Source organism: Trachymyrmex cornetzi, unplaced genomic scaffold (genome assembly GCF_001594075.2).
Source record: "Trachymyrmex cornetzi isolate Tcor2-1 unplaced genomic scaffold, Tcor1.1 scaffold35, whole genome shotgun sequence".
NCBI classification, from domain to species: Eukaryota; Metazoa; Arthropoda; class Insecta; order Hymenoptera; family Formicidae; genus Trachymyrmex; species Trachymyrmex cornetzi.
In genome coordinates, this window is record NW_017298213.1 from 863,957 (window position 1) to 874,818 (window position 10,862).

The 10,862-nt window shown below is 37.2% G+C and overlaps 3 protein-coding genes across 4 annotated transcripts; 2 read left to right on the top strand and 1 right to left on the bottom strand.

Moving 5' to 3' along the window:
* Nucleotides 1-1,048: 1,048 nt before the first annotated feature.
* On the top strand, nucleotides 1,049-5,186 carry LOC108763291 (WD repeat-containing protein 36). Its single transcript, XM_018510786.1, has 3 exons — nucleotides 1,049-2,654; nucleotides 3,808-4,085; nucleotides 4,330-5,186. The coding sequence occupies exons 1-3, from the start codon at nucleotides 1,121-1,123 to the stop codon at nucleotides 5,182-5,184; spliced, it is 2,667 nt and encodes an 888-aa protein (XP_018366288.1). The 5' UTR covers nucleotides 1,049-1,120; the 3' UTR covers nucleotides 5,185-5,186.
* Nucleotides 5,187-5,747: 561 nt separating this feature from the next.
* Nucleotides 5,748-7,711, bottom strand: Ndc1 (Nuclear division cycle 1). The gene has a single exon (XM_018510787.1). The coding sequence runs from the start codon at nucleotides 7,464-7,466 to the stop codon at nucleotides 5,748-5,750; it is 1,719 nt and encodes a 572-aa protein (XP_018366289.1). The 5' UTR covers nucleotides 7,467-7,711.
* An 840-nt stretch (nucleotides 7,712-8,551) lies between these two features.
* Nucleotides 8,552-10,607, top strand: LOC108763294 (trafficking protein particle complex subunit 12). 2 transcript variants are annotated; one of them, XM_018510790.1, is made up of 2 exons: nucleotides 8,552-8,622; nucleotides 8,853-10,607. In XM_018510790.1, exon 2 carries the CDS (start codon nucleotides 8,907-8,909, stop codon nucleotides 10,485-10,487), a length of 1,581 nt encoding a protein of 526 aa, XP_018366292.1. In that variant the 5' UTR covers nucleotides 8,552-8,622; nucleotides 8,853-8,906; the 3' UTR covers nucleotides 10,488-10,607. The 2 variants fall into 2 exon arrangements, with proteins under 2 accessions (XP_018366292.1, XP_018366291.1); XM_018510789.1 differs by having other exon boundaries at nucleotides 8,559-8,779.
* The last annotated feature ends 255 nt before the right edge of the window (nucleotides 10,608-10,862 follow it).

Genomic DNA, 10,862 nt, shown 5'->3' on the forward strand with positions numbered 1-10,862 from the left:
TACAATACACGGAGTAAGAAGTAAGAGTAAGAAATTGACCAATCACAGTCGATTATTCTTCTCACATTCGACTGTGATTGGTCAACTTCTTACTCTTACTTCTTACTCCGTGTATTGTAGACGACGCCTCAGAATGGCGTATTATAGTAAATAAAAAATAACGTATTCTAGTAAATTACTAGAATACGCAGATTACGCTTACGCAGGTTACGCCGCATGTGACGGTACCCTTAAGTCGTAGGAAACTGACCAATTCTAATCGAGTATTCTCCTTATATTTGATTGTGATTGATTGGTTTGATTGGACCCTTTACCCAGGATCTACAATAGGGTTTTAAGCCTTAAGCCATAAGAAATGGGCGAATTACAGTCGCTTATTCTTCTCGGATTCGACTGCAATTGGACTGTAATTGGTCAGTTTCTTACGGCATAAGGCATAAAACACCTATTGTAGATCCGGACTTACAGGTACGCCTGTTTAAAGTGAACTGAATGCACACCACCCTGCCAGTGAAAAACGCTATGAAGCCACAGACACAATGCGAAGGAATAGCGATAGCGATAGAAATAACACGATTTCAACCTATCAGAAATCAGATACACTGGAATATACAGTTTTTGATAGATTGAAATCGTGTTATTTCTATCACTGTAAGTACTTTTACATTTTCTGCACGACATCTGTTTCTATTAGGGCTGCGTTCGAAAACATTACCCGGGTGTCTCCGTGTATCATCTTATCCTTGTTTAACACTGAATGAACAACAAAGATAATACAATACAGGGGCTCTATTCTTGAAAAGAAACGTATACGAAAGTCTAGGGAAATACTATAGTATACGTGACGTATACTGTAGCATTTCCCTAGATTTTCGTATACGTTTCTTTTCAAGAATAGAGCCCCAGTATCCCAGCCAATACGATGGTAAGATTCTAATCCAGCTAGCAATCCAGCAGGAAAACAAGCATCGTGTGCCGCAGGCTTAAGATGTTCATCCGGCGCATCTTATTATTGCATAAATCATGTTTCAAATATGGCGCCCTTAGTTGTACCACGAGAAATATAATTGTGTACTATAATCTCTTTTGAATTTACCTTGGTCTTCTCTTGTAATATACGATGGTACAAAGTAGAATATTCGTACGGAATCGAGCGCTCGGATATGTTAGTAATCATATACCTCTTGTTACGAGGTATATCCTCAGAAGGAAAGAGCATTTCATCGTCACATGTGTAGGCAAGGAGTTCCACACTTACACGTGTAAACACTTTACTCTCCTGAGTGTCTCGGGTATGCATGTTGATGATATCACTTGCCTGGCTACGGACACGTTTCACGTATACACGGCCAGTGCAAATAACATTTACGCATGGCGCAGAGGAACCGAGTTGAAGCATACCTACAAGGGTCATGATTGTGCTGTCCACATTCTATTGCCATTCGGCGCACACTTGCTCTCTGTCGACGAGAGTAGCACCGTCAAGGTCTGGGACATCAAAGAGGAAAATCTTCTGCTGGAGTTAAATTTCAGTAATAATGTCTTCAGGATAACTGCACTGATGCACCCCAACACTTATATGAACAAGATTCTGCTGGGTAGCGAACAGGGCCAGCTACAGCTGTGGAATATCAAAACGACCAAGATGATCTATACATTCAAAGGATGGCAGAGTAGCGTGACTGTGTTGGAGCAAGCGCCTGCGATAGATGTGGCTGCTATAGGTTTGAATAATGGTCATATTATACTGCATAACCTCAAGTATGATGAAACTATTTTTGAGCTAGTACAAGATTGGGGTCCAGTGATATCTATCAGCTTTCGTACAGATGGTCACCCTATCATGGCAACAGGCAGTTTAGGTGGACAGATCGTGTTCTGGAATTTAGAGCAGCGAATGGTAGAGAGTCAACTTTGCAATGCACATAATGCTGCTGTCACGGGTCTGACATACATACCAAACGAACCATTATTGGTTTCATCTTCGCCTGACAATTCTCTAAAGCTATGGATATTTGATATGGTTGATGGAGCTGGTAGACTCTTGAGGATTAGAGAAGGTCATGCTGAACCTCCAACGATTGTTCGATTTTATGGAAATGACGGTAATTATCTGTTGACTACAGGCGGCGATTCTTCCCTCCGGTTGTTTTCCACTGTCACAGAAATACTAAACAAGAGTCTAGGTAGAGCCTCATTTAATAGAAAAGCTTCTAGAAAAAAAGGTCACTCGGTTGATGATCCAATGTTAATGCCGCCAATAACTGTACTTGCATCTGAAGTAACGAGGGAAAAGGAATGGTGCAATATAGCAGCAGCTCATTCCGGTTTAGGCACTGTCACTACGTGGTCGTCTCACCTCCAAAAGATGGGTGATCTTAAGTTACTTCCCGAGAGATTTAAAAACAATTACAATGCTATTGCGACTAGTTTATGTTTAACAAGATGTGGAAACTTTGTTGTGATCGGTTATAACACAGGTCATGTTGATAGATTTAACATTCAATCAGGAATACACAGAGCGTCTTATGGAAATGAGAATGGCGCTCACGAAGGTCCTGTTAAGGGTGTTATGGTTGATGATTTGAATCAAACTCTTGTTACAGCCGGCAAAGATACAAAAATTAAGTTCTGGGATTTTAAACCTAAGAAAGGTACTTGTGCCGTAATTAATTATATTTCCTTTAATGAGACTGAAGCTAGCAGGACGGACTTAGCAGACGGCCGCGCAGCGCTCGAGCAGCGATGCTCGACAATGATTACTATTTCATCATATATTGAGCATAATACACCGTATAAGCTCATTATTTCAAAACAATCGTTATATATCACATGAAAACAGTATTACAAAATGATAATTCAGTTTGAACAATAAAAATACTATAAATAAATAGTATATATGATTTCCGAGACTTTCATACTATATTCGAGAAATAAGATAGAGTTTGGAAATCCATTAATAACTTTTCTTCTAAGAGAGGGGCCTTTTTTTATAACTTTGCACACACGTTTTACACAATATTAGGAGATTATTTGCATAGTTTAAAAAAAAGGCCCCTCTCTTAGAAAAAAGTTATAAACAAATTAAGTCAGCAGATAGACGGAAACTCTCATTCTTCGAATATAATTTATAATAACTTTTCTTCAGAGAGGGGCCTTTTTTTATACTTTGCAGACATACTCTGGATGGTATTAGGAAGTTACCGGTACAGAAGTTATAAAAGAAGGCCCCTCTTAGAAAAAGTTCAAATTAAGTCAGCAGATAGACGGAAACTCTCATTCTTCGGATATAATTTATAACTTTTTTTCAGAGAGGGACCTTTTTTTATACTTTGCAGACATACTCTGGATGACATTAATACTTAATTTGTTTATAACTTTTTTTCTAAAAGGGGCCTTTTTTTAAACTATGCAAATAATTTAATATTGTGTAGAACGTGCATGCAAAGTTATAAAAAAAGGCCCCTCTCTCTTAGAAGAAAAGTTATTAATGGATTTCTAAAATCTATCATAATTCTCGAATATAGTATGTAAGTCTTGGAAATCATATATACTATTTATTTGTCGTATTTTTATTGTTCTCAAACTGAATTATCATTTTGTAATACTGTTTTCATGTGATATATAACGATTGTTTTGAAATAATACGCTTATACGGTGTATTATGCTCAATATATGATGAAATAGTAATCATTGTTGAGCACCGCTGCTCGAGCGCTGCGCGCGCGCGGCCGTCTGCTAAGTCCATGTGCTAGCTTCATTTTCCTTTAAAATAAATAATATTTTAATGTAATTTTTATTTTTTAGATATAATTACGGCAAGAACGATATTAATAATAGAAGAATCAATCGAATGGATACGTTGTCACAATGAGAGTTCCCTTGTGGCAATAGCTTTAGAAAATTTTGATATTATGTTAATGGATCTGGACACAAGGAAAATTGTTCGACATTTTCAAGGGCATGAGGGGCGAATAACAGATGCATGTTTTAATCCCGATTCTAGATGGTTAATCACAGCATCTATGGATTGCACTATCCGAACTTGGGACATACCATCGTCACACTTAATAGATATTTTTCAGGTAAATTTAATTTCAAAATTATAAATAGATGGATAAGTAGATGGATTCTTGCGAAATACAGTCCGCCCAATAAGAGCGTTGTCGCTATTATTCGCAGCTAGTAAAAGATGCTTTTTTGACAGACTATAGATAATCATTTATCTCGTATTCCTTTGCTCACTTTTCAAGTATTGTTTAGATTTTTGTATTATTTGGATTGGAAAATATCAAAATATATATTAATATTAAATCCTATGCCTTACAGGTTCCTGAAGCCTGTATATCTTTAAATTTCTCTCCGACAGCAGAATTTCTTGCGACCGTCCATGTACGTAATGTAGGAATCTTTTTATGGTCAAATCGTACGCTGTATTCGCATGTGTCGCTAAAGGCCATTAATAAAGACGATATGATACCTGAAGTAGGACTTCCTGGATCTTCTGTAGAAGCCGAGAAAGTTGATGAAGATGATGTCGTCATTGAAGAGCCAGATTATGTGTCGCCTGATCAGCTCAATAGTGATCTTATAACTATGTCCGCCGTGGCCCAATCTAGATGGCAGAATTTACTGGATATCGATATCATTAAAAGGAGAAATAAACCGAAACAGCCGCCTAAAGTTCCAGAGACTGCACCATTCTTCTTGCCTACAATTCCGTCGTTGCAACTGCGCTTCGATTTTTCGGACGTTAAAACTAACGAAAACACTGAAACTACTCGTATTCATCCGGCCTTACAAAATCTTACTTCGTTCAATAAGGATCTACAATCAGTCGATACCAACAATTTTTCAGATGTAATAGAGAAATTAAAGGCAATGGGTCCCAGCAACATCGATTTCGAAATTCAATCACTGTCTTCAGACGAAAGTTCCACCGAATTGTCAATGATGCAATTTATGCAAATGCTTCTTTATATGATGGAACAACAAACAGATTTCGAATTATCACAAGCATATTTGGCGGTGTTTTTAAAATGGCACGGTACAGCAATCTCGGAGAACGATACGTTACGAAATTATCTACGGAAAATTCAGAAGGCACAAACAAGAAATTGGCTTACACTACGAGAGAAGTTATTTTATAATTTAAGTGTTGTACAAAGTTTAAAAAAAATGTAAAGTGGACAAATTATTTTTATATCGTGTAAATATTTAATAAAATTTTTTTACAAAATAAATGTTTCATATTTTTTAAAAATTATGCCCCTTTCAAAATTTACATATATCATTAATCTGAAAAATTACTGATAACAGAAGATAATCCTCGAATTTAGAAAAAAAATGTTATCTATTTATTTACACAGGTATGTTGTAAAATATGTATTAAAATTCAAAAATATATTTAATGAAAAATGTGTATTTCGACTATTTATATATAATGTAATCATATTGTAATAAACTTAAATATATTTTATATTGTATCATATCATATTATATATAATATAATCATATAATAAACTTAAACATCGTATATGTTAATAAAAAAATTATCTATATCCTCTTTTTATACATTTATTTTTTCGCGTAATTATAAAGTATAATAAATATAACACATGTTTCATACGTAAATGTAATTATTGAAGTAATCCTTGAATCTAATAAACCTAAAATGCAGTGTTTTTTGGTAGATTCAAAATCTTAATCATATAAGTACACTTTGTGATAATATCAATATTTATAATTTATTCCTTGTAATTAAGAAAGCCCTGCAATTGTTCTATTATTGGAAGTTCGAGAGACAAGTCATTAATATATGGTTCAAAGTTTGTAACAATTTTATATAGACTACGCTTTATTGTACTTCGTAAAGATGTAAAAATTTCCCTAATTAATTTATCATCTGCTTGCATTTTCCTTGCAAGCATAGCTGATTTTGACAGTTTGTCCAGAGCCTGCTTCACTGACAACAGAGTGTTGATGATAACTGGCACATCTTTTTGTACAATACCATAAGAATCTTCACTTAGCGAAAAGACGGTCAAAGATGAAATAGCTTCGGCTGCCCAAATCACCAGTTGTCCATTTTGTAAAGCATAACGAATTTTATTGTCATCTTGTTCGCCAAAGATGTAATTGATAAATGGCTTAGACAACAAATATGCTATAAAAGCATCTTTTTTCTGCTTGATAAACTTTTGAATAAATGAACCACTGTAAGGTACTTCTCTTGCATCTTCTGATACCGATATTGGTGCTGTATCTGGTACTAATTTCCGCATATGATATATATATTTGCTTTGCTGAACTGGTGGAACTCTTGCTGTCAAAGTGCTGTAACAGGATTGATCTTGAGATTTTGTAGATATCGCATTGAGGTTTAATGAAAACTTCTCGAGAAGGTTTGTACTCTTTTGTACTACACAGTTCCAATTGTATGGATGACCACCTGGTTGACTGAGTGTAAACAACATACTCCTTCTCATTTGTTCTTTTTGGGCTAAGGTAACCAAGTCTAAGTAACCCAAATGCTGCATTATGGGTATCTTATCCATTGATAGTACATCAATAAGGGTAGTTTCTGAACTATCAGGAGTATATGCACCGCTCAAGCCAAATTTGAATGGAGCCCATTCGGTCAGATATATTTCAAATAGCGTGTTTGTGTTGTTGGTAATCAGCATAAATATAAACTGATAGAGCCACAGTTGCCATATCAGTGATAGATTTAATAATCTAGACACAGTGTCCAAAGGTTTGACCTCCATCTGCATGGAAATTGGCAACAACGCTTCACGGAAATATGATCCCATGAAATAATAAATAGCCATGAAATACAGAGTCGACCACATGGAGGAAATCATCAATGTTGGAAACATTGTATAAAATCTTCGTCTTAATTGAAAGAATTTGGACTGTGCTATAATGGGAAACTGGAAATATTTTTCAGCAAAACTGTCAGTTTTAAACGAGAAATACAATCCACTCCATAGACCGCTAAATAACAGAAAGTAATATTCTTCCACTGGATATGTTCCGTATACATTGCTTGAGTCTGTAGTCAAAGAGCTGTAGCTTCCTTTCCTCAACGACAATTGTAACCAGACCAAGATACCACCGATAACAATATACAATGCTCGCTGAAGTAAGCTTTGAATTCTAAGAGTCATACACAGCTTGGCAAATCTGCTCTTGTAGTACAGTGGAGGACGCAGATAATTCTTGCTACAGAAAAAACTCTGCAGAAAAGTCACCATGGTAAGAACGATGATATAAGCCCACATTCGAGGAGACATTACAATGATCCAAGTTTCCTCAAGCCAATGTGCATAGTCCGTGCTGAGATTCGTGAGCAGAACGACGCAACAGACGACAAATAATTGCAACATTACACTCGTAATGACGGCCAAGGTCATCCGCTGTATCAGTAATTCCCTGCAGCCCTTCTTCTCCGTATCAATCATCGTGTTCGTTGAAGCCGGTTAATCTTCGCGCGCCAATTAACCTTCAAATCTTCACCATCCGCTTGCCAAATTCCGTACAATAATATACTTCAAGCTTCCTCGCGGCGCTGTGTAAGCAGGTGTAATGTTGCCATCACCGTTTCTGCAGGCTTTGTCCGATATTATATCTCGGTTGCGGTCAGTATTGTCAGAGACAATTAAACAGAAAAAATTTCAAATCATTTAAACGATTTTAAACACCGCAACCTAGCATAACCGGCACAATTTCGCCTGCCACATGATGAAAAGAATAGGCAAGTTCAAGACTGCAAAGCGACTAGGCATGCTTACCGAGCGATTGAATGATTGGTTGGATCTATAAGTAACAATCAATTATGCTGGATTCACATTGCATCCGATTTGCGTCGTACGACGCTTTGGGGCTCTATTCTTGAAAAGAAACTTATAGCGTTTTCGGCCCGACCGGGTTTGCACCAACCTGGGTTGGATTAATCTTTCCTATTGGTTGATGTCACACGTTCTACCAATAGGAGAGCGCAAAACGCCATTAATCCAACCCAGGTTGGTGCAAACCCGGTCGGGCCGAAAACGCTATTATACGAAAGTCTATATAGTATACGTAAAGTATACTGTAGCATTTCCCTAGAATTTCGTATACGTTTCTTTTCAAGAATAGAGCCCCTGCAACCAATCAGAAAACAGGATTCCGATGATACGAAGCAAAATCCATCGGAATCCTGTTTTCTGATTGGTTGCAGAGCGTGGTACGACGCAAATCAGATGCAGTGTGAATCTACCATTTTTGTCGTTGAACCGGGGTGATCCCGATTGATCACGGCTCGATTGGACACCACCAATCACAGCGACTGGTACTTAGGAGCTTTGTAGTCTCAAGCGCTGTGAGTGGCTCGTATCCAATTGGGTGCCACCCGCTGAAACAGCCGGTCTGAGCAGCTCGTGAAAATTTACCTTTAGGTTGTCGTTCTAAATGCACCCATAGGTCTTGGATGAAGTTTTTGAACGCAGCTTAGAGCAGCTCGAGTAAAGTTTTGGAACGCAGTTCAAACAGCACTGATCCGCTGATGGCGCTGGTAACGCACATTTTAGAAATTGGAGCAAATAACCTCAATTAGAGAATAACCTTTTATCGTCAATAGTTAGCATTGAGAGTTTTGTGACTTTGACAACCGTGATATTGCGAAATATTTGCTGCAGAAATTCGTGAAATTTTTGCGAATACTAAAATATTGAGAGAAAATAGAATAGACGTTTATAAATAGAAAGAAGAAAAGAAAGTCTCGAGTTTGATATGTGTATGAAACATAATCTGATGCATTTTTTATTGAAATAATAATCTTTGAGAAATTGTTAATTTATATTTTTCAGGTAACATATGTACATTCGACCCTTAAGCTAAAATAATCTAATTGCAAGAGAGAAATGGCAGAAAATAATACAATCAAGTCAAAAGACAGAGACATGGACATTAACGCAGATATCAGTCGTTATTTAAACAGCGCGCCGCCTACGATTTTCGATGAGATCGTTGCATTTCAGAAGCCTGGTTTATTCGATGTACAATCGGCTACTGTGAGTCGAGTCTGTGACTATGATCCTTTATCCGATGGTGGACAGACAAGCGTCTTTGACACAGATTCTCTATGTACATCCACGACTTCATTGTTGGATGCCACAGTTGATCGGATCGAGCACAGCACATTGAATGATGCCTATAGAGACATATGGATACCATCGGAACATACTCGCAAGATATTACGATCCGTTGCAACCACTGCGACTGGTGCAAGTCACCTGGATCGTGAGAATCTCACTATGCCTGGATTAGCAGTACAGGGTGATATGCCTGATTTAATCAAGAATGCTTCTATCCACTTCCTAGGCGAGGACGAGAATATCCATCGGAATGTGCTCACAGCGTCTGATGTGACACAGGATGAGCGCGGTCTAAGGAATCTGATACAAGCTGGCTGCTATCGAGCAGCGGTCAATTTATCTGGTAGATTGCTGGCTATCTATGCTCAGGGCTATGGCAAGATCAATCAACCCAGCAAGCACACACCTCATTCTCTACAGCTCTGGTATACAAGACTATCACTCTTGGCCAAATTACGGCAGATGGATGTGCTGGAAAACGAGTCGAAGCCGTTTGGCAATTTGGACAAACCTGATATGTATTTCACTTTTTATCCTGAATTATACGGCACCAGACTAGGTTCCATGGCATCGTTTGCATTCAGATTATTACTGGCAGAAATCCCATCTTACTATGGTAAACCGAAACAAACATTAGAAAATTTGTACAAATTATTAGCGACCATTAATCAAATTGTAGCCAATTTCCAAGCTGGTTTCAGTGATGAGGGAATGTTTGCAAAAATCAGCGAATCTGATCAGCAAGATGCCGTGAAACTATGGACTGCCAGGAAATCTAGAATCTTGGTCTCTGTTATCAATTGTGCTATTGGCATGAGAAATTACATTCTCGCGATAGAGATACTAGAAGATCTATGCAAGTTACCTGATTGGACTATAGAACAGATAGGTATCTTAAGGTCAGCCATAGGAAGGGTACATTTGTTTCTTGGTGATGTTACAGCGGCAGAAAAATTTCTTGTCCGCATTAATAAGGAGGAAAAGGCAACAAGTGTCAGAGAACTGGTTGATAACGGTTTAATGGCAGTTGCGCAGAATTCCTTTCAAGAAGCCTACAACTGCTTCCAAACTGCATCGACAATGGACCCGTCCAACGTAATGTTGATTAATAATATGGCAGTGTGTTTATTGTACACTGGTCAGCTGAAAGCAGCTGTGTGGTTATTTGAGAGCATTGTTAATAGAAACCCGTTAAAGAGTCTGCAAGAACCGATTTTACTGAATATGTGTACGTCTTATGAACTACATACGACGCACTGTAAGCAACCGAAATTACATCTATTACGACAACTAAATAGATACAAGGGCGATGCTGCCGATATTCAGTGTTTAAAACTAGCAATGTAATATTAGTCATGAATTATCATATTGTTAACATTATTAACACATTGCGATCCGAGCCCGTTATTTTTACGAATTATATATTGTAGTTTAATTTATAAACAAGTGTATAAAGATACTACGGGGATTCAATGTAAATACTCACAATGTCGTTTTTTTTAAACTTAATCTAAATTATAAATTCTATCAGCTTTATTAAAAATTATGTTTGTTAAAAATTAGAAAAAATTAACTAAATTTAATTCTGCAATTTTTTATTAGTTTTGTTACATTTGGAAGTGAGACCACCGATACTTTGACTAAATAATTACAATGTTTGTTATTATTTTTTAGTTTAATTGCTCAAGCTGTACTTTGGATCGGATCACAAAGCGTTAAGCC

Coding starts and splice junctions, on each gene's coding strand:
- LOC108763291 (XM_018510786.1), top strand. CDS start 1,121: ATGGTACAAAGTAGAATATTCGTACGGAATCGAGCGCTCGGATATGTT. Junction 2,655..3,807: donor GGATTTTAAACCTAAGAAAG/GTACTTGTGCCG, acceptor TTTATTTTTTAG/ATATAATTACGGCAAGAACG. Junction 4,086..4,329: donor ACTTAATAGATATTTTTCAG/GTAAATTTAATT, acceptor TATGCCTTACAG/GTTCCTGAAGCCTGTATATC.
- Ndc1 (XM_018510787.1), bottom strand. CDS start 7,466: ATGATTGATACGGAGAAGAAGGGCTGCAGGGAATTACTGATACAGCGG.
- LOC108763294 (XM_018510790.1), top strand. CDS start 8,907: ATGGCAGAAAATAATACAATCAAGTCAAAAGACAGAGACATGGACATT.